At 38.6% G+C, this 23,184-nt stretch overlaps 2 protein-coding genes across 3 annotated transcripts in view; both read left to right on the top strand.

The window, feature by feature from the left end:
* The window catches only part of LOC117290691 (lissencephaly-1 homolog), a 30,506-nt gene extending 17,043 nt beyond the window's left edge, over window positions 1-13,463 (top strand). The window contains exons 4-12 of one of the 2 annotated variants that reach the window (XM_033772213.1): window positions 1,944-2,222; window positions 2,691-2,787; window positions 3,704-3,878; window positions 5,527-5,623; window positions 6,216-6,347; window positions 7,588-7,620; window positions 9,621-9,722; window positions 11,551-11,707; window positions 12,374-13,463. In XM_033772213.1, coding sequence (XP_033628104.1) covers window positions 1,944-2,222; window positions 2,691-2,787; window positions 3,704-3,878; window positions 5,527-5,623; window positions 6,216-6,347; window positions 7,588-7,620; window positions 9,621-9,722; window positions 11,551-11,707; window positions 12,374-12,447 — 1,146 coding nt within the window. In that variant the 3' untranslated portion in view covers window positions 12,448-13,463. The remainder of the gene's footprint in view (window positions 1-1,943; window positions 2,223-2,690; window positions 2,788-3,703; window positions 3,879-5,526; window positions 5,624-6,215; window positions 6,348-7,587; window positions 7,621-9,620; window positions 9,723-11,550; window positions 11,708-12,373) is intronic. The other variant, XM_033772214.1, reaches the window with a different exon arrangement.
* Window positions 13,464-20,188: 6,725 nt separating this feature from the next.
* The window catches only part of LOC117290497 (clustered mitochondria protein homolog), a 61,845-nt gene continuing 58,849 nt past the window's right edge, over window positions 20,189-23,184 (top strand). The window contains exon 1 of the mRNA XM_033771915.1: window positions 20,189-20,399. Coding sequence (XP_033627806.1) covers window positions 20,276-20,399 — 124 coding nt within the window. The 5' untranslated portion in view covers window positions 20,189-20,275. The remainder of the gene's footprint in view (window positions 20,400-23,184) is intronic.

Here is a 23,184-nt window from a genome sequence, read left to right as displayed (position 1 = left end):
GCTTAGCAAAGAAATTTGTCAAGCGGTATTTTCTGCAAAACAGCTTTATGAATTACAGCCCTGTCAAAATACGCTCCAAGTGAACCAGATGGCTAGTTGGCTGTTTCATTTGAAAAATGGACGGGTGAAAAAGCTGACAGACTTTTGAAATGACAAGCTAACTGTCCCTACTGGCTAGTCACTGAAAAAGTTAAAGGCGGTGGACACTATTGGTAATTGTCAAAGAGTAGCCTTCACAGTTGGTGTATCTCAACATATGCATAAAGTAACAAACCTGTGAAAATTTGAGCTCAATCGGTCACCGAAGTTGCGAGATAATAATGAAAGAAAAATAACCCTTGTCACACGAAAATGTGTGCGTTTAGATGGTTGATTTCGAGACCTCAAGTTCTAAATCTGAGGTCTCGAAATCAAATTCGTGGAAAATTACTTTTTTCTCAAAAACTATGGCACTTCAGAGGGAGATATTTCTCACAATGTTTTATACCATCAACCTCTCCCTATTACTCGTCACCAAGAAAGGTTTTATGCCAATAATTATTTTGAGTAATTACCAATAGTGTCCACTGCCTTTAAGGGCAAACTCTGTGTATGGCTGTGTTTAGATGGGCCTATGGAATGGGCCTAGATGAAAATTGTTTGCACTGAAATGTACAAGGAAAGTGCACCTTTAACTGCACGGAACATAGCATTGAATTTCATATTAGTGGCTCATTGAATCCCAGTAAGAAAAACATTTCAATTATTTCGAGTCATCAGATTCTAGTTTTATGACTTGCAGTTAATGCAGATCAGATGGAATGGAAATCAAAATATACTTTCTCATTATTTGACAATTTACAAGCACGGTTCACACATCCATCATGTCAACACTGATCAGTGTTATGTAGATTGAATGAAAGCATTGCCCAGTCCTTATTCTAAGCCCAGTGGCAGCAAACACTAACCGTCTCACTCGCAATTTAAAAAGCAAAATTATGTGCCATACACAGAATGTTGGTGCATTGCAGGGAACGATTTTGTCTGGCAATTTTGCATAGCAAAATATTGAGACTAAACTTGTTTTTTGCACACTGAATACTAATTTTTAGAAGCAAACAATGATTTTTCAGTAGCAACTGATACATTTTTTTGTAGCATATCGCTATGCTAAACAAGGGAAAGCTTTCACTGCATTTTTATTTTGAATGGCTTAATCAAATTCAGGCATGCAGCATTCAGGTTAATTTTATTGTTGTGTTCTCAGCTGTGTAATTTAAAAGCACAGTGCAAAATCTTGCTGTGCCTCCTCTTTTGACAAACTGCAGTTATACATGTATATCTGTTAAATATCATCAATGATTAAAATAGTAAATGAAGAACAATTGAGGCACCTTGTGCCATTGTCTACACTGTAGAACAATCAACACCCTAGAAAGTTCTTCATCTTTGAGAGGGCAAGGCCATTTTCATTTTGAAAAGGGAACAACCATTGGAAAATATTTAAGTCTATAGGGAAGTTTGAACAGAGCACCATGGCCAAGACCAGGGGCAACAAAGGCCATCGCCTCCATGGCCTTCGTGTTGTTCCAGGCCTGGGGCAACTTCCAGGCAACCAACTGGACTGGATATCATTCATTGAAGGCACACTTGAAACAAAAAAGTACATGAAGTAACTAAAGTAGATGTGAATATTGAAGTTGTCTTCTTCCTGGAGACTATTTACTTGTAAGTTGCCTTGTAAGACTTTGCCCTCCAAAACTCACATCTTCATTTCCTACTGCATATTTTATGAGTATACATAATACATGTACATAGTCTATCTGTAAAAGCTAATATGAATGTTAAATCAACATTTACAATAATTCATTGTAAAGGACCGACAATAGTTGGCCAAACTGGAACTTATCCCCATTTGTTTTAATCTTCTTTCCTTTTTGATTCTATCCCCCCCCCCCCCTCAGCCTGGAGATGTAGAAAGAAAGTACAACGGACTCCTGGAGAAGAAATGGACTTCAGTGATCAGACTACAGAAGAAGGTGATGGACCTGGAGTGCAAACTGAATGAGACGGAGAAGGAATATACCACAGGAGGACCTAACCAGAAACGTTCTCCAACAGAGTGGATACCGCGACCTCCAGAGCGTTACTCACTGACCGGCCATCGTAGCACTATTACTAGAGTATTGTTCCATCCTGTATACAGTGTTATGGTCACAGCTTCTGAAGATGCTACGATAAAGGTTTGTCATGGGGGGGTTTCCCTTCAAATATCAATTGAAATTCCTTTTTTTTTTTAGTTTCGTTAACCAAGCAATCTTGTGCACTAGACTCATGTTCTAGTGTAATGGGAGTGTGGGGGTGTGGAATCTATCATAGCTCTTGTGCCCGGAGCAAAGCACTTAATCTAACTTGATCTGGCCTTCAGATGAGACGTACACTGTAAAGCCATAAGTCTGTGTGTTGTGTAACGCATTGTAAAGGAACCTACATGTAGTAGGATTATTGCTAAGAGAAGGGGTTTGACCGATGTGGTTCTTGCATGGCTAGCAGCATATTGCACAATTTCATTACAAGTACCTTGTAAACTCGCACAAAGTATGTTTTTGGGGGGTATGCTTTTACATCTACTCTTTTGTGATTTTATTGTTAGGCTTTGATATAATGTACAGATATTTTCAACTGTGATCTGTTGTTTTGTTGTTGTACAGGTTTGGGATTATGAGGCTGGTGACTTTGAACGTACTCTCAAAGGTCACACGGACAGTGTACAAGATATATGCTTTGATCACACAGGAAAAATACTAGGTAAGCTAATACCACAACATTGATTGAATGGGAGTTGTGTAACGTTAGGTGGCAGCAGACTTACCAAGTGAATTTTCATCATTTCTCTGAGCATGCGCACCAAGACAAATGGATTTTACCTGGTAAGTCTGCTGCCACCAAGCCCTCCCCTCTGCCAACCTGTCTGATTTGCAAATTGTTGACCTTGGCTTAGCCTGAAAATCTGACGTCACACTTCGGCTCGTGATTAACGCCAGAGATCTGCCTCCAGACCAGCATGTATATTCACCTTTGACCTACCCTCATTTCACATAGAGATACGCAGGATATTCACCTTTGACCTACCCTCATTTCACATAGAGATACGCAGTCAAATTCTGTTGCGGACGTGACAGCGGTGATTATTTGGGCATCTATGTCACTGCACGTTTATCAAATGATATCACTGTATCCAATGGAATCACTGGATCTAGCGGCAGGGACCTCTTATGGATAAAGACAGGGGCCCAGTCTAACCTTGGCTTAACTTCATAGAGCTGCTGAAGAACAATAAGTAGCTAAGCACAAACAGATTATGCTTACCAGAATGAGGTAACCAGCCAAGCTATCATGTCACTTGTACAGTTATGACTGTTATCCTTCTCATTTTATTCAAGTAGAAAATTGTTGTTGAGCAATTTGTATTTCTGCTTAAGCAGCTTTATGAAATTGGGCCCTTCTTGCACTAGTATATCATTTTAGACTGCACAAAAACCATAGACTGCAATGAAAAGTCTTAGTGTCTGACAATTACAGCATCTTGCGATTAGCATCGTGCGGCCAAAACAGTTAGAGTTTTCAATCTGTGATGAAATTGCAGCACTAACTGGCAACATTCCTTGCTGAGTGATTTGATGGTTTTATTTGATGTCTCTTTTTTTCCCTCTACTCTTTACAGCATCATGCTCGGCTGACATGACAGTTAAGCTTTGGGACTTTCAGGCGTATGAGTGCATTAAAACAATGCACGGCCATGATCACAACATCTCATCCGTTAGCTTCATGCCCACCGGTGACTTTGTCGTGTCTGGGTCCAGGGACAAGACAATCAAAATGTGGGAGGTGGCCACAGGGTGAGTCTTAACATTTCAGCCATTTTAGTTTTCTCTCAATTCAACTCAGTGTAGCGAGACCATAAAAATAGAACCTGGAGAACGCTGAGCTTGGCCACCCTCTGTGTCGTCTGTGAACGCTGCATATCGATACCAGGCGATACGCGTGTATGGCAAAAATGATCGACGCGTGACACGCGTGTATAGCAAAATGAGCATCACGTGACACACGTGTATGGCAAAATGGCAAGATGTCACCGCACATAGACCGTTTCTAGTGTGTTCATTGGTCAATGATGACGTCACTGTATGGCAAAATATTTTCCCATACACGCATTGAAAAACTGGCGTATGTGCGTCCATAAAAATGGTCTCACAACGAAACCGCACGCACAATGAGACACTCGGCATTCTCCGGGTTCTATTTCTATGAGAGAGACTAAGTCTGGATGCCGAAATAGTCTGGTCCTCATACTTAGAATCAAAATACTTTTACATTGTGGCCTGGAATTTGTTGACTTGTGATTTGGGGATACACACAATGTTCTTAGATTTAGAATATTTTAAGTAAGCTACAGAGAGATGGAACATTTTGAGCTACCTTAAAGTAAAATTGGTTGATATGGTTAGGGCTCAAATTTTCCGCTTGACTGCAGGCCCAGGGCCAGTAGTTTAAGTGTCTGGCCAGTACACTCATGACTCCAGGGCTCAATTTCATAAAGCTGCTAAGCACAAAAATTTGCTTAGCATGAAATATCTGCCTCGGTTAAAACAGGATTACCAGCCAAATTTCCACATGATTTTCACGATGTGCAAACATGGGCTGAATACCAGTAAAAAGCACCATGCAAAAAATGGCAATTTGGTTGGTAATCCTGTTATTATCGAGGGAGAAATTTCATGCTAAGCAAATTTTTGTGCTTAGCAGCTCTATGAAATTGGGCCCAGCAGTCTTGTGCTTACCAATTAAATAACAATACCTCACTGTGTAATAAGGTCTTCAAATGTTGACTGTGAGTCAGATCAAATACCTTCCGATTCTACTCGGTAGTGAAGTATATTTAATACTCATCAAGACAATTGAGATCAGTCTTCTCTTATACATGTCTCAATGTTGGTTCAAACGAAAACAGTTAAACACAAATTAAGCTGTGTCAAGAAGTATTTTTGTCATTTTGATTCTGACTGATTCTGGCGCGGTAAACATTTTGAGTACAAACCCAGTGGTCTTGTGGATTTTCCCTCCAAGTTAGAGTCTTAAAGGTAAATTACAGAATTGGTTTTGCTAGCAAAAAAGTTGCTGGCAGTGTAAGCACTTTATGTAATCCACCATACACATAAACTGACAAACCTGTAGAAGTTCGAAATCAATCGGCCATCTGGGTCACGAGAGAATAGTGAAAAACCGATTAAAAATTTTGCATTGCATCGATGCCAAAACAAATAGGAATAGCTCACTGAGCGATAAACTCCAAATGCGAAATTTGATTATTTATTTATTTCTCATCAAATATGAAATTGCAGACAGAATATTTCAAGGGATGTTTTCTACTATCATCATCATTAGACCTTGTAAGTTTTATGTAAATCTGTGACCTTCGCGATTTTTGTTTCTTACCAATTCTGTAACGTTCCTTTAATGGTGTATTTTGTGTACCTTGTTATGCAGGTATTGTGTAAAGACGTTTCAAGGTCACAGGGAATGGGTGAGGATGGTGAAAGTGAACTATGACGGCTCCTTGCTAGCGAGTGCTTCCAATGACCAGGTAAGACTCACAACACTAGTCCTCCCAACTCTAGTCAACTACATGTACTTGGTGTCAGGTCACTTCGTACCTTGACAACTTTGTACCCAGGACACATGTACCTTTTGCAAGGTTAGAAGTGACCCCAATTTATGAAGTGACCAAGGTACCAAGTGGCAAAGGTATGAAGTGACTGACATCCAACTACTTATTGACTCTAAATCCCTCCGTTCAGTTTTACCTGTAGTCACTGTTCTTTTCTTACTTGGTTAAACACCAAACTGTAAGTGAAGGATCCACAGAACCACAAAGCACACAAGCAAATATTGAGTGCTAACACTGGATGTTCTTCACTTGTAGTAAACGGTGATATGAAGTTGGAACCAGGGCTAAAGATATTCTTGTCAAACTATGTTCTAGGAACAGCCAACAATTTGATTCCAAAATACCCCCACAGTTTAACAAAAAAATCCTTTTGAGAACCCTGAATCCCTTTTGTTAAAGCCTTCAATGTCAACTCTCGCACACGCAATTGTTTGTGAAAGAACTTGGAATAAATCTTGTACTGGACTATAGAGTTTGATTTATTTTGATTTGTTTTATCCGTCCACAGACTGTGCGAGTATGGGTGGTAGCCACCAAGGAATGCAAGCTAGAGCTGAGGGAACATGATCATGTTGTAGAGTGTGTCAGCTGGGCACCAGAGTGCGCTCATCCCACCATCAATGAAGCTATCGGTGCAGAAGTACGTACAACTACCCTTCAAATATTACCCCTGATTCTACCAAACCGAACTATCTTGACTTGGTGCCATACAAACCAATATTGATGACATAAGGCATGGTTTTCTATAACAATTTTCATTTTGTATTAACCTTAACTGCCTCAAATCCCCCCAAACCCATCTCATAGCATTTGGCCAGACATACCCAGTCTAACTATTCGTGTCTTGAGTTACCATAGAGTGGAATATTTCAGTTGACTAGACTAACCATAAAACGTAAAAGTAGGGGGGTCATGTCCAAGTTGACAGCTTTAACAGTGGCTAGAGTCCGGTTCATACTTCCTGCGAATGTGAAGCAAATGTTGACGTCACAAATTCGCAACGAATAATTCGCAGCAGTTCAACTCTGCTCAACTCACTTGCAAATATAGCTGCGAAAGAAGGGTTGTGACGTCAAGTTAACGTCAAATTCGCTTCGCAAGATACTTTACTATAATTGCTTCTCTTCACTCAGGGGTATAAATGGGTACCTGCGAGGGTAGAGGTTGATAATATAAAAGAAAAAGCCTTGCGAGCGCCACGGCAGCTCGGGGCTGTATACTCCCTATTGGGAGCTGAGAAAGATTAAAGGGATGTTTATTGGCCCAATGACCAGGGGACGAATGTAAAGCGCATTGATACGGTTTATTGTGAAATGCGCTATATTATAGGATTTGTTTGTTGATTCAGTCACAGACAAAATACATGTCCCCTAGGGGAGAGGAGAATCATTTCAAGTGCCTGTCCGATTATGAATTTAAAGTATTCTTTCCAGTGAAACCAGGAAATATAGGATATACAAACCTGCCATATGTCTGGATCTTTAATGGATTTGGGGTTGGACATAGTAATATTAACAAGAGCTGGATTTGAACCATCTACCTCCTGATTAACGTGTCGGCTTTCTACCAACTAGCCCTGTATAGGCGGTCTCCCTATTTTGTCAATATATTTGTTCGGAGGTGCCAGTCAGAAGCCATACAATTGTTAACTGCTGTGTAGCCAGTGATCAAACCCAAGTTACGATACAATCTGGAAAGCGGCAGCCAGGGGATCACCTTAAGGGGATGCAATTCTTTTTTCAGGTGTCGGATAAGAAACCACAAGTTCCCCTTACATCGCTGATTATAAGAACATGCTGTTATTTTTTTAATGGCTATCTCTGTTCATGTACCTTTCATATAATTCCATTGGTTGAATTTTTGACGTTTTTAATACATAGCTGACTCTGGTTAATAAAATTGATGGAAAACAGGTAAACAATATTGACTCTGTGCATGAGAAATAAATTCATCTTAACAAAAGCTCCGATCTGCTCAGGGAAAATGTCAAATGCGGTGTTCGGTTTCCTGCTCATCTTTTCATTGGATTGTCTTCCAACACCTTGATTGGTTCTCTAGACCTCATATTTCCTGTCAGCTCAAAATGCTTCCGCATATTTATTGGTAGATCTGTAATAAGTGAGCTACTTTCAGAGGGATTTACTGTCCTACAGCTTTGACTGAAGACTTTGCGGTTAAATTAACCTAGACTTGCATGTAACTCTACCTGCTGTGCTTTGATTGCATAGACCTTGAAAGATAACGGAATCAATGCATGCACACCATTGTGGTGCTGACAAAATGTTCAAAATGATGATTCATATTTCGGTTAGAAATTTGATATGATTGCGAAGCTCATGTTTAATTTCTTCAAAAGGTCATACAAAGATTGCATATATCTAGGATTTTTTTCATCTACAGACTGAAATATGATATGAAGGTATTTATCGCCACTCCAGTGGTGTACTATTATTGCTTCCTTTTACCCTTTTGCTTTCCTTGGAAATACATGTATGACTTGGAGTACTCATTCATTTTGATTTTGTTTGGGTTTTTTTCCTATTATTTTAATACAAGCTTCTAGAAAATGTGACCCGCTACGTTTTTTTTTTTTACTTTTTAAGATCTATATTTGCATGGTTAACCTTTAGAACACTTACTTTCAGGCAATAAAGCTATGAATACAAAAATGTTGTGATAATACTTATCTTTTTTGTATCCTTTTGCGCGTAATGATAGTTCAAAACATTACTTTACTGGTAATTCGTTTTTCAGGAAAAATTATGTAGTGGCTATTTTCAAACGGAAGTAACTCCGCAACGTGATACACCCCAAAACTTTGACATATACCAAATTACTGCTGTTGATGTGTTCTTTCCAGCCATGCATATAACTCAATCCTTGAAATTGTCAACATCTGACTCATTTTCACGTAGCGGGTCACAAATTTAGATATGTGAATATAATGAGAATAAATTAATGTGCTTTATATCAAATCAGAGGTCTGTTGTAAAAAATAGCTTCATGTTAGGAGGGATTCTATTTGGAAGATGTCCCATGTGTAAGATGAGAAATGGTAGTCACTTTGAGAAATGTGTGAACTGGAACAATTGCATGGCTTTAGTGATAGTTCATTGCAGAAAATTGCATCCCCGAGCATTAAAATATGAAGCCGTTTAGAAATATTTAAATAAGAATAAACTGATACATGGCAAAAGATCAAGAGGGCGTCCTGCAGCAACATTTGTGGACACCCTGGAGCGGGACTCTGGCATTGACCGCCGTGACCCAACAGCAATCATGGAGCTTAGAAACCAGTGGAGATAGAAATGCCAGAGTTGTTAAAAATGCCTGAGTCTGCTTTATATGATATAACCTTGGCAGATTATGACTGAGCGATTTAGTGCAATAGACTCAATTTTTGTTGGCTAAAGGCCCGTTCCCACTGCAGCGATAACAAGAACGATAACGATAACGCCAAGAGAACACACCCTATTGGTTGAATGAGGCGTTTAGTCAGTAGAAAGTTTGGGTTCATGAAACTTGTTTTCTAGAGCAAGGCAATTCTGCTTCTCTTCACAATGTGTTAAAAGGACACGTTGCATTCAGATTAGGTTCTTTTGGCTACATTTTTGTATAAAAGCATTTGTTATGAAATGAATATGGTTGAAAGATGTTTTTAAAAGTGGCTTTCCTTTTACTCTGCAAACGAACATGGTCCGTTGGCCAAAAGTACCAAACTAGAAGGGAATGTGTCTGTTAAAATTGTTACATTTCAGGTCAGAAATAGTTCTTGTGATTTGGCTTGATGCACAACTTACTCGACAACACAGGCTGTATACTCCCCAGGTAGCTGAGATGGTTTAAATAAATTCCCTAGTTCCGGAGTACGGAGCATACAAATGTTGATTGTTGTTGGGTTTTTTCTTTGCAGACGAAGAAGAACCAGAGGTCAGGACCATTCTTGGTGTCAGGATCCAGAGACAAGAGCATCAAGGTGTGGGATGTTAGCGCTGGTGTCTGCATTATAACCCTGGTAAGAGTATATACATGAATGTCCAATATCACATTCACTATTGAGATATTAGCGCTGGTGTTTGCATTATAACCCTGGTAAGAGTATATACATGAATGTTCAACATCACATTCACTATTGAGATGTTAGCGCTGGTGTCTGCATTATAACCCTGGTAAGAGTATATACATGAATGTTCAATATCACATTCACTATTGAGATGTTAGCGCTGGTGTTTGCATTATAACCCTGGTAAGAATATATACATGAATGTTCAATATCACATTCACTATTGAGATATTAGCGCTGGTGTCTGCATTAAAACCCTAGTAAGAATATATACATGAATGTTCAATATCACATTCACTATTGAGATGTTAGCGCTGGTGTTTGCATTATAACCCTGGTAGGAGTATATACATGAATGTTCAATATCACATTCACTATTGAGATATTAGCGCTGGTGTCTGCATTAAAACCCTAGTAAGGAAAAGATACATCAATGTTCAAACACTGGTCAGAAGTACATGTACAATCAATCCCACACATGGTGTTGCCTGAACAAGAATGTTTACACGCTCGCAAGCCCATCCCAGTTGTCTTGGATGAAATCTGTAGGGAGAGTGAAAATGGATATTGGGTTACTAGTGTAGGAATTCAACTACTTTTAGACCAGTAGGATTTGAAACTTTGCATGGTGAGAGTATAATTAGTTGAGGTTAGTGGTAATGCCATGGTAAAATCTCTTTTGAGTAGTGGTTTTTTCTGAGAATACGATGGCTGACAACATAGAGCTGTATATACTGACTAGAGCGCTAACACCCCATTATACACGCACTAAGGATTTGAAGCCATGTGGGCCCATCCATGGTTATGTACAAACCAATACAAAAGCTTGAATTTTTGTACGGCTATTTGCATGATAGTGCGTTTGTTCTTTTCTATGTGTCATCGAACCAAAAAATGCAGCAGATGTGAACGCACAATCTGCTGATGAGCGTGCAAACTGCGAGCGTCATGTGCGTCACACTTTTGTTTAGTATGTCAATCAAGTCGAACTTACTGTTTTCGTAGCGCGGACGTATGCGAATGGGCAGTCGCGTACGTAAGCGCACACGCCGATTGTAAAAAAATCGCGGCAATGTGTGTTCTCTTAAAATTAAAATCATTCCGTAGTCACGCAACACATCAAACATGTCTGCGCCTAGGATGGCTTCAAAACGCAGAGCAAGTTAGCGCTCTAGTCAAAATATATAGGTCTATTCTGACAACTCAACGTTTAGATCAGTATCCTCTGATCCTCTTCAGGAGGATGCCGGACTCTGTTGCAAGATGCTGCAATTATACACTTTCGGTACAGAAACAAAAATAAAAGTTCACAGATTTACAAATAATTTTCAGGATTTACAGAAGGTAATGGTGAAAGACTTCTCTTGAAATATTGTTCCATGAAATGCTTTACTTTTCGAGAAAACATTACACCAATATTAATTCTCGATAGCGAGAATTACGGATTTATTGAAAACACATGTCATGACATGGCGAAGCGTGCGGAAACAAGAGTGGGTTTTCCCGTTATTTTCTCTCGACTCCGATGACCGATTGAGCCTAAATTTTCACAGGTTTGTTATTTTATATATAAGTTGTGATACACGAAGTGTGGGCCTTTGGACAATACTGTTTACCGAAAGTGTCCAATGGCTTTAAGTAATGCCTTGAAGATTAACTGGTAGTTGTGCTTGGCTCAATAGTGGGTGAAGGCAGGAACAGGATTATCTGGGCTTAGTTCGGTTAAGAGTGTAGACCATTATCATTTCTCATTTCTATTTTTATTTCTTGTCCTTTACAGACTGGTCATGATAACTGGGTGCGAGGAGTTTTATTCCATCCAGGAGGCAAGTTCATAGTGAGTGCGTCTGATGATAAGACCATTAGGGTGTGGGATTATAAGAATCGACGCTGTCAGAAGGTTCTCAACGCACACACACACTTTGTCACCTCCCTCGGTAAGACAAAATGATTTACTCTTTAGCTGGTTTTGGCCATCCGCCTAAAACACCACTGTTTTCAATCGATGACTTTGTCAATTTCAATAGACCTTTTCACAAATACCCATTCCGCAAGCGCTAACTGTTGAATGAGGTGCATGCTACTTTAGATAGCTATCAAACTTGATCGCTAGCTAGACCAGCATACACGACATTCCACACCTCTCGCGTGCATACCGAGTATTTCTGATATGGTCTATGGTGAACTTGTTTAGCGCCCTCTTGTTATAAGAGTTGGCCAGCCAACCATTGTCATTAATTTTCACCAGTGGTCTCGTAGAGCACCTTCTCGCCCTGTACATGTATATCATTATCTTTCTTTTTTCCAACAACAAAACCCTCAGTGTTTGTTACATTACAAACACACATGTCTAGTTGTTTATCTGTTTTTACAAGTTGGGGGCCATGCAATCTGCACAATAGCCAAGGAGAAATAACATTCACATTTCAACTTTCATATGCTTCGGGTTTCTTGTTGGCCCATCATCATTTTGCCTTCATCTAGGAAAAAAATGCATTGCCCTTACACTGAACAAAGCGTCTGCCCTGAATATCTCCACCAAAGCCTCAAATCCTACCTTTTTGATACTAATTGTTTTCACTGTTTTGCTTTATTTGATACAGATTTCCACAAGTCCGCTCCGTTCATCATCAGCGGTAGCGTTGACCTATCAGTCAAAGTCTGGGAGTGCCGTTAATGATACCCAGGGTGGGTCTCATCCTATTTAAATGTATCTCTACTACTATATAACCAATGGCAACCTTGTACATGTATGCACAGCTTTAACATACAACCAGTCATATCTCTTACTATTACTAGCAGACTAACTTCTAAGGGTTTCGTGTTGTTGGTTTGGGTGATTTTTTGTTTCTGCCACCGTGTGTGTTTACTCGGTGGAGCATGTTTAAAACGCCACAGTAAAGTCCAGTGATTTGACTTGTGGTGTCTCTGTGTGTTGATGAAGGGTGAAACAACAGCATCCTATCAAGTGGAACTTCAGAATAAACTGATATTCTTTTAGGATTAAACACCAACTGTGCAAATTGTCAACTGGAAACTGGTTTAACGAAACACCTCCAAAATAGGATGACATATCAACATTTAATAAATGTCTTGCACAAAGATTTGTTGATATCGGAGTAAGGTTAAGTAATTCCGAAAACTGTTTGCCACATAACAGTCACTTTGGACTACAAAGTTAACTTTAGCCTGTTTTAGCAACCTGCTTTGGGAAATTTTCATTAAGAACCGAAAAATGATATAGATGCTGCTGTTACTACTTTCATCCTCACACAAAACGAGGGGGGGGGGTCTAAATTTGGTTTCAAGTACTACGCGGAAACTAGCACCCCGAGTGGCTAGATTGACAATAATATAAAGAATTCTAGTATTACCATTGTGCTTTAACACTGTAGTGACAATTATTGTGTTTCGTTAGTTAAAAGTGCTCTGTTAAAAGACACCATATCGTATTGCATGAAAAGTCGCCTTTGGGATATTGGAAGTGCATCTTGTTTTTCTTAAATGTGCATTGAAAGAGTACTTAAGAGGTGATAAGATAATATATGTCAAAAGATAAGTGCTAGTTTAGTGAAATTTTTAGGAAAATCACTTCGGTCATTTGTCAACTGTTTTGGACAAATTTAGAAAATAATTTGCTGTATTTGTTACTACACGTTGCCTTTGATCAGTCGAGTTGGTCTTTGAAAAGCGTTTGTAACTGTTATAAAATGCATATGGTTAGAAAGATGTTTTAAAAGTATAATACAATGATCCACACACATTTGCCTCGAAATTGCGTGGTTTTCTGTTTACTTTGCAAACTAACACGGTTGGCCATTCATGGGAGTCAAAAATTTGACTCCCATAAATGGCCGACCGTGTTTGTCGACGAGGTAACAGGAAAACCACACAATTTCGAGTGATACTTTGTGTGGATCATTATATTCTACTTTAAAAAAAAAATTCTTATCATATGCATTTTATAACAAACGGTTACAAACGCTTTTCAAAAACCAACTCGACCAATCCGAGGCAACGTGTTCCTTTAATTTCAAGATTCTATTCTCGATCAAAGTTCATCTGGAACAGATATTGACATTTGACTTTACAAAAGAAAATGTTTGTGCAAGTTCAATTTTCCTTTCCCAAAAATGTAGTTTGCCTTTCCTCAAAGTGGGAATTTTATGTTTGCCAGAAGAGGAAACCTTCCATTTCCCAGAAGTGACTCTTCCAGTTCCCGTACAGGGAATGTCTCTTTCCTAGAAGTGAAACTTCAAGTTGTCTGTTTGTTTCTGATGGTAAGATATAGCAGGGAATGTTACCCACTGAAGTGCTTGTATTGTTGGCTGGTGTGTGGATGAATTACAATTACCATCCATACACCATGAACAATGATGTCAAAATGCTGCTACACAAAGCAAGCCTTCGTTAACTGTCAAGCTTAATGAGTAAATGTATTTTAATCAAATCAAAAATGGCGAATCTTAAAAAGAACATTGTAATTACTGTGATATGAAGCTGACAAATCGTTTAATGATATAACGTTGGTGTTTTTTGTTGTTTATTTTTTCTTGTCTGCCATGAGTGTGATGTCATTGTACACTACTATTAATATGCAAAGGTCGGGAGTTAAAGGTCAAGGTCATGTATTTATCTGATATCTAGTCCAATTGTACATTAAAGCTAGGTGTTTAAACAACTGCAGGTGTATTTTGATCGTTGTTGAAATTAAGCTGTAGGGTTTTTAAAAGGCTTGATTATTGCTGAGAGCATAAGACAGGTTGGAAATCTCAAATTGCTGGTGTATTTTCCCATTTGCAGATCTTTTTTTATAATATAGCGGTGGGGTGATTTGTTTTTAAATAGTCAAGAAAATGGGGATTTTCTCGGAACGAAGGCATCAGCAAGTGTGGGTCATTTCCGGGAAACTGTTTAAATACAGTTGAAGAAAAGGATGGTTATGTTTAGGTGAAGCAAACTCACAGAACAAAAAGATATAACTTCTTTACAATATGACAGTAATTTGAGATTCCAGACCATTTCCTGTTGGATTCTGTATTGTAGCTTTTTAAGGTATCATACAGCGTGTTTGGATATTATCAATTAGGATTATAATGAAACTTTCAATGGCTTTCAAAGAAGAAGAAAACAGGCCAGCTACTAACACTTTTAAATCTAATTAACGGACGAAGCTTGGGAGATATTTAAAAGGTTTCTGTGTATGATAATTAAACAAATTATATAAGCCACATGTGGCATGCTATCGTTGTGTTGTTTATGTATAAATAAATTGATGACAATGTATGCTGTTAACAGGGACAAAACTTGTACAGAATTAAGATTATGACACTAGTCCGAGATAATAGCGCAGCAGTATTGTTAAAGGTTATTGTTGTTACTTATTAGGATAAAGTAGACATTGTTTGGCCTCAGTGAGGCTTACAATGAACGGTAGGTCCGGCTCAATTTCATCAAGATGTTTGACTGTAAGCAAATTGGTCATGCTTACTTGAGCAAAAAAGCGTCCTGAATCAGAACTGTTTCATAAATGATCAAGATGATTTAGTGATGCAAATTCAAAATGGGTTTGTATTGCTGTATCCTCTTATATGCTAACTAACTGTAAGTTAGCATCCCTTTTTGCTTAGCTTACAGTAAGCAGCAGTTATGAAATAGAACTTCTGCTAAGGACTATTCTATAAGCAGTAAAGGTCGACAGGCTTTGTGAAATTGGTGTCTGGTTTGGATTACTTGGTTTACCTTGATGCACAAAGGGGGAAAGGTCAGAGTTCTCTCTGACGTGAAAATGTACTGACTTCAAACTGTAATTTGTAGATGGCGCTTGTATATAAAATGTTTTGTCGCATACTTGTCAATGCGATGTACGTAGTGATGCCATGAGCGTAGTCTTTGCTAGGCTGTCCATATTGTAGAATCTATTCCCTTCTTCCGTACCCAATCATCGCCCCAAAGAAAGCTAATAACAAAAAAGGTGAACGTAGTTTGTGTAACTTGATAAGAAAGCAGCTCTTTGAACACTTTTAAGCGCCTTAAGGAAACAAATAGTGAGCATTGTTTGTGAGCCAAGATTTGTCATTTGTTCATGCTGTTAATTTTCCAAATATACCAGGGACTGTATCAGAGGATGAGCATTAACTTGGTTATCAGATTTGTTTGTTGATGTACACAGGAAGTAGAGGCACCCTTATGCTTGTATTCTTTACAAACAAAACATCTTTAGCATTGTCAGCAATATGCTATATTTGTTCATTCAGTTTGTCTTCAAACATCTACAAACTCTTCCTTGTATGTCACCATGCCTTATACATTGCTTTCCGGTGAGTTTTTACACTTACATAGCAGGGGTGAAACGCATGTAATTTAAGCCACAGGAATAGCAACAAGTTAAGTTGTGTTGAACTTTTATGAAATCCTAGTTAATCTAAAAAGTTGTTGGGGACGTTCATTTCACAATTTGTGTTTGACTACCATATAAACTCAACTTTAGTTTGTATTACCTTCAACAGATTAATCAATGCATGTACCTGTCTCTTTTTAAGGCTCTAAACTGCTTTTTAGGTCCCTAGTTGGATTGTTGTTGCAGTATAACTGATGCCTTCATCATCTGGTGTGTTTGTGTAGAAAATGGCTTAAGTCCTAAGCGATTTTACCAAGCAGTAAAAGGACGAAAACTTGCTGGAAAATCTACTAAGCAAAAGCAATAACAGGAAACAGTCTCAAGTATTGTAACTGTAACTCCATTTGGCTGCATTTGGCTGATCGTCGGTAGGATTTGACCAAAATGTTTCTGTGGATAATTATATTGTGAGCTTTGGCCCAAATGCATTATAATTGTTGGGCATTGTTGCCTGGTGCACCTTGCTGCCTGCATGAGGTTGTATGCACTTCTTACTGGTAGATTTTGTTTGCATTGAGCACCCATGAACATTAAACCGTTAGTGATTAGAATTTACTGATGCATTGTGGGTACTGAGATGCATTATGGGTAGTACCATCTTGCCTTCTTCGGGCATGGAAAAGGAGTATTTAGAGGGCTATTGATGTAAATATTCAAATAAATTGTTTAAGATTATTATTTTTTATTATTTGTTTTGTTTAATTCTGGTACATGACAATTATCCACAAATCCGTAATAATATTGGACAGTACATGTAGGTTCTGTGGTGCATAGTGTACAGTTAGAGTTAAATTGGTTGCCCTTTTTTGAAAGCATGGATTTTTACATTTAGTCTATTTATTTTGATGTTAAGTTGATGTTTAATCCATATTTTAAATAATGCATTCTGTCGACAATGATGGTAATTATTGATCTAACAACACCAGACGAAAATAAGTTTATAATCTGTTTTGTGTTTTCCCAAATTGTGCATATTGTTTCCTATAATTATACCATTTATTTTGTAGACTGACTTAAGTTATATATCAAGTTATTCAGTTGTGATGGCCGCCAAGGCAGATGCATTGTGGGTACTGAGATGCATTGTGGGTAATACCAAAGGGTTATTAATTTGTTTAAATTGTCCAAGTTGGAGTTGTTTTTCGAATTTTAATGTATACAGAAATAAGGAATTCCCATCCCCTCTAACAATAACAGAAAGGGGCGTTTTAAAAGCTTTTTTTGTGCTGTTTAATTGAAACTTGAAGCCCATTAAAGGGGCACTCTGACAAGCAAATGTAGCTGCTTTATGGTTCGGCCTAAACCAAAATACATGATTCGCATTCAGTCCACTGTGAACACATGCTGTGATGTAATGTCCTGAATAAACATGAATATACAATTTGGTCCAGTTCTTCCGTCTCATTGTGATGATTTGTTACATAATACATGCCTTCATTGAACATTGTGAGAAAGTACAGTAGTTTTTGAAAAAGAAATAATTTTACACTGAAAAATGTTGAATTGAATTAGAGACCTCAAGCTGAGGTCTCAAATTCAAGGCATCTGAAAGCACACAACTTATGTGACAAAAGTGTTTTTTCTTCCATTATTCTCTTGCAACTTCGACGACCAATTGAGCTCAAATTTTCACAGGTTTATTTTATGCATATGTTGATGGGGATACAGCAAGTGAGAAGACTGTTGTTTGACAATTACCAATAGTGTCCAGTGTCTTTAATGATGCGCTTCTATCTACTTGTCATGACTTTGAAAGTACATCTATCACAAATGGACTATAAAGAGGACACAAAGGTTGTTTACCCTTTGTTATTTATACCCAATAGTTTGGCAATTCTGTGCATTTGGTGTGAACAAATGCTGAACATAACCTTTTAGCCTATGTGATGTTGAGCGCAAATAACGCAGCGAATTTTGAGGAAAACATTGAAGGCTTAATGTATAGACTGCTTGTGATTTTGAGCAAAACATCAACCAAAACTGCCCTTTTGACGTTCAGGTTTCCACTTGTTCTTTGGTGTAGAAACTACGAGCTTACTACCATTTTCAAATCTTAGGTTTCAAACTCTATGACATGATTGTTCAATTACCTCAACATAAACGACTTGTGAAACAAGTCTCTGTAGATAATTATTATTCCATCTTCTAAAGCATGGGACAAAAAGCCAAATTTGTTGAAAGTTATTATAATTAATGGGAATTCGTTGCAACAAGCTTCAAAATTACAAATGATTTACAGAGATCTTCACTTTTGGGTAGGCCTACGGTATTTAGATCACTTCTTCTGTTAAAGTAAAACGCATCAAGAGAGGTCGCTGTTGAAGATTCCCGTTGCTGGAGCTCACGCATGTACCGTGACGATACAGCGAAACAAGCAGGGGCCACTATGCTCCTTGGGAACACGTTTCATAAGTTAACCAGTGCGTCATCAGTTTGAGTTTCATTTGTAAATGACCCTTCCCTAGTCGATAAGATTGTGAGGAGTCCCGGACATTCTGTGCCCTCATTAAATGGAGGTGGACGGTAGAAACTTCTTCTGAAGCTCCCTCTCTTAATGTTAATTTCCCATAATAATGGGGAGTGAATCCCCTGCCCTGTCTATCTAAAATTTCACATTAATGTTTATACTTTGAGAGCTCTCACTCACATTCAAACCGGTAAACGGTTCGCATCACGACACGGTTGATCACTGTTGGGAACCAAATTTAAAGAAACAAAACACAATGGATGAACCAACAATGGACGAACCAAGCAAAATGTTGAACCAACCAAACACAGCAGGAACGTGGATGAACTTTCAAGAACATTGGAGGAACCCCAGTACAATAGGGGAACCTTTCCCTGAAATTCTCTAATAAATGCAAAGCTCCATTATCCCTCGGGGATCAAGACCTAAAACGCACGTTGATAATACCACAAGCAAATATGGCGCTCTTGATTATTGGAGACGATGGGATGATACGCATGTGCAAAAGGACATTCCTACAGTCACTGTTTCAAAAGGAACAATTGCACTGATTTTTCAAAAAAGCTCTCTCGACTCACCTGCGAGGCTATAGAGTGTTCATCATTCGTTGCAACTGTCATCGTCGATGTCAATGAAAAGGAAAGCTTTTGGGTAGTTTCATAAATGGTTTTTGAAGGTATTATAATCCTTTTGGCAATAGACAATCTGAGAAGTCTATAAAAATGAAACAATAAAGGTGCAGAGTTGCAGACGTGGTTGCACGACTCTACAAAACGGTGGTCTCAAGGGTCGCATTTTTGTTTTCATTAAAAAAAAAACCCACTAAAAAACTTTGCCGGTAAACTGGAGAATTTGAACGAACAATTTGTCTTTGTTTGAAAATTGGTTTCACCATCAAACAGCACCAGCACATCTTTGTACACCTCTATTACATCCATTGAGTTTTGCTTTATATGGCTCTTTCTTGCTGCACCGGCGAGTGATAGGTCATCGGCCACCAACGGCCCTAGTTGAGCCTTCAAGGTTGCAAAAAGGCTGAAGTTATCAACTTGTCTCTGACTAATTTCTTTTAGGTTCAAATGGAAAACAAATAAACTCCTATGGTTAAAACGACAGTCCCTGTGATAACAAGAAATAAAAAGGGGGGCCTAACAACAATTATTTGTTATTTTGTGTTCAAGTAAACATTTTAAAAACATGATTTTGTTTTGTTTTTAATGTGCCAAATTCTGTGCCTTGCATCATCGAATAAAGGCACACACCCCAGCCCCTCCCCCATTCATCCAACACCCTGGTACGTCATACTGTGTAGCGCAGGTGCAAAAACGTGTAGTGCCCATACGCATTCAGGTCATGACCTCATGCACGTACGTTTTGTAAGCTACGCGTGTGCAAATCCCATGCTGCGTACACTACTATCGCTGGTGTTGCGATCATCCGCACTCTCGCAGTCCAGCCAGTGTGCAAGCGAGATAGGTTCTGCGTGTGACCCCTAGACGTTCACCAGTACCACACACTCACAACGGATATACAGTACATGTACATGTACATGTACATTTGTACGGTGTACAAACGAACGATCAATCTAGGATTGAGTTACGCACGTGTTTTTCGCCGGTCGATCAAAACCTCAAAACGATGGCAGAAGATTCAGTAATCGAAAAAAACACTTCGGAAAATGCAGAGCAGACCCAGAAGTTGCCAAGTGAAAGCGAACTGTCTTGTCAGGGTGATGGTGCATTGAAAACCGCAGACAGTGCCGGTAAGTTATGCAAATCTGAGGATGGTTTTCGAGTTGGAGTTATGAAATTCGCCAATGGATGGATGTGACTGCGTGGTGTACGTGTGTGGCGGGTCGATGTTACATCACGTTGGATTTGTGCATAGGGTTATAAAAGGGGCCGTGGAAAAATACATGCATCGATGCATTATTAATTTTAAGCAAGTGTGATAACCATGATGAACTATACAGCACCGATCTCGAGGTTGTGAATTTGGGGATTCATGTGTCACTCATATAACTTCAAATGTGTTTCATGATTTCCCTGTAAAAAAGTCTAAGTATTATGAATGATCCTGACCTGTGTGTATGCGAATGATTCCGAAATAGTTTGTGATTTGATTGTTAAAAGTACATAGGAATAGGCCTAGTAAATTATTGTTATTAAAAATTGCATGGGGAGGTTATGGCCTGACTCTCTGAGTCAGAGAGTCAGATTGTCCTGGTTTTGGCCTTGGTTTGATGTCCGTTCAAAAGCTTCCCATTGACGTCAAGATTTCCCGATCACTGGAAGTGCCGGGTCCTACTACTTGCCGTCAACTCGCCGTCAACTCGCCGTCAACTACACCAATATACATTTAAAAAACCACTAAAGAAGCATAGAACTGTAAAGTATCAGCTCAAAGAGAATTCGAGTAAGTTTTAGGTCATATTTCGGAATAAAATTTGAGTTTTTTTCTCGTGAAAAAGTTTCTTGAAGCAGCAAAACCGTCGGCCGCCATCTTGCTTTTTCACATTGATTAGTCTTGGCCCAAGATGTCAATGATTGGTACTTTTTTTTATCAACACAAAGTCGTTTTTGTGAATGAATTTGTACCGAAAACCATGAAAAAAGATGTAGTTTAGCCCAGACTTAACACTTCCGTGCCCCATTTATAAATTGTTCATGTAAATGTAATGAGGTGACGGCACGAAAATGAGTTGACGGCGAGTTGACGGCAAGTCGGCGAGTTGACGGCAAGTAGTAGGACCGGAAGTGCCCTTTGCAAAATGAAAAGGCATTGCCCTCAAAATGAAATTCTAGGCCTTTTTTACTAGTTTTTATTAAGCATAAAAGAGTGTCGATGAGGTTCTTGAAAACTGGCAGTGTCATGGATACATGCGATAAAGGCTTTAGCTGTGTCGCACGGCCATGACCGGTTCATAGTCACCAGCACACCTAGTAACAGTTGCGATGACGTACTCCTAGAACTATTTCGGTTTCGTCCGCTATCATCTCCCGTAACCTCATAGGAGTACGTCTCTCACGACATTAACAATGATGGTTCAATCATGGATCAATGAGTTTTGTAATCGCAAATCTCTCATTTTTTTTTTTTTCTCGCCAAAATGTTGACTTGATCTCCCAGGCCATGTTTTAAAAACACTCACATACATGTCTTATATTGAACGGCATGGCTACCTGATCTCTCAACCACTCGGAATGGATGAACTGTCCCAGGTATTTATGAAGAAAGATGATTTAATAGACCTGTTGCTTATGGTCACACTTAAAAGCAGCCCTAACTACTGAGACAAAACAAGATATAGACAGGCTTTTATTTAAACTGCAGCTGCTCCTGGTGTGTAAAAAACTTGTTCATAATCTCAGCATACCACTACCAGCAGCATTGCCCATTATGCAAGGGGCCTATTGGTTAACAAATAAAGGAACAATAAAGAATCCAGCTTTTTGTCACTCCACAAATGTATACAAATTTGTATTTTATTTAACTAGATGGCTGAATGACAACATGGTTAGTTTAACAAAAATAATTAATTGAAGTCCCAGAAATTATAAACACTTGTATTGAAAAGAAACTCAACACTTTAGAAATTTCAGCAATAAGTGTTAGCCAATTGGATGTATTTTCTCTGAAAATAAGTTCCATTCATGTGAATGAGTGTGTAGAAATAAATTGTTTTTTTTAAACTATAAAATCCTGCAAGGCTACATTACATCATGGAGCAGCAAACATGTATCTTTATGAATGATTGCACCTTCCTTGTATCATGCAATGTTTCCAGTAAATTTCCACTGCTATTCATTCCAATAACCCGGTCTGAACTCTGACCCCTAAGGCATACACTCTTGGTGGGTGGTGTTTTAGTTGATTTTGGATTGGGTCAACAGTGCATTTTAAGGTAAATTCATCTTGTTAAATTACTCAAATGGTTTACATACAGTGTTGGCGTTTAAGAATTGTGTACAGATGTAGCATTCAATAAAAGCATTTACGGAGGCATGCTTTTAATTATTAAAATTTTAAATTATTTGTTTTTAAATTTAATGGACTGTTTTGTAAACAGCTTTTGGTTTTGCAAGAACAAATTAAAAACCTGTAAAAAGTAGTAAATCACATTATAATGCATAATGTGTATAGCCCTTAATTCCATACTGCATTTGGTTCAATCTAGTGTATGAACTCAGTGTTAGATGTATTTTGTATTCTAATGCTATTAGTTGGTTGTCTCTACCATTGATGAGTGTTGAATTCACTTGAAATGATGTAACAGGTTAGTTTGGTAATCCCATTGTGCCATTGCATCAGCTGAATGGTACTACTGGGCAAGATTGTCAATACACTCTGACCCGATGGCACTACATTCTATTCAGACTTGGTATTCTAATGGGTGCATTAGCACATGTAATACAGAAGGACAGGTACGTTCAATAGTTTACGTATACATGAGCACATGTATTGCAGTTGTGTAGAGTTGTATGGTAGAGCATGGTAGAGTTAGCATATAAAATGTGCTGTAGGCCTATAAATGATAGTGCCAATAC

Source organism: Asterias rubens, chromosome 5, assembly GCF_902459465.1.
Source record: "Asterias rubens chromosome 5, eAstRub1.3, whole genome shotgun sequence".
Taxonomy (NCBI): domain Eukaryota; kingdom Metazoa; phylum Echinodermata; class Asteroidea; order Forcipulatida; family Asteriidae; genus Asterias; species Asterias rubens.
The sequence above is the reverse complement of the archived record's forward strand: the minus strand, read 5'-3'. Positions and strand labels throughout refer to the sequence as shown.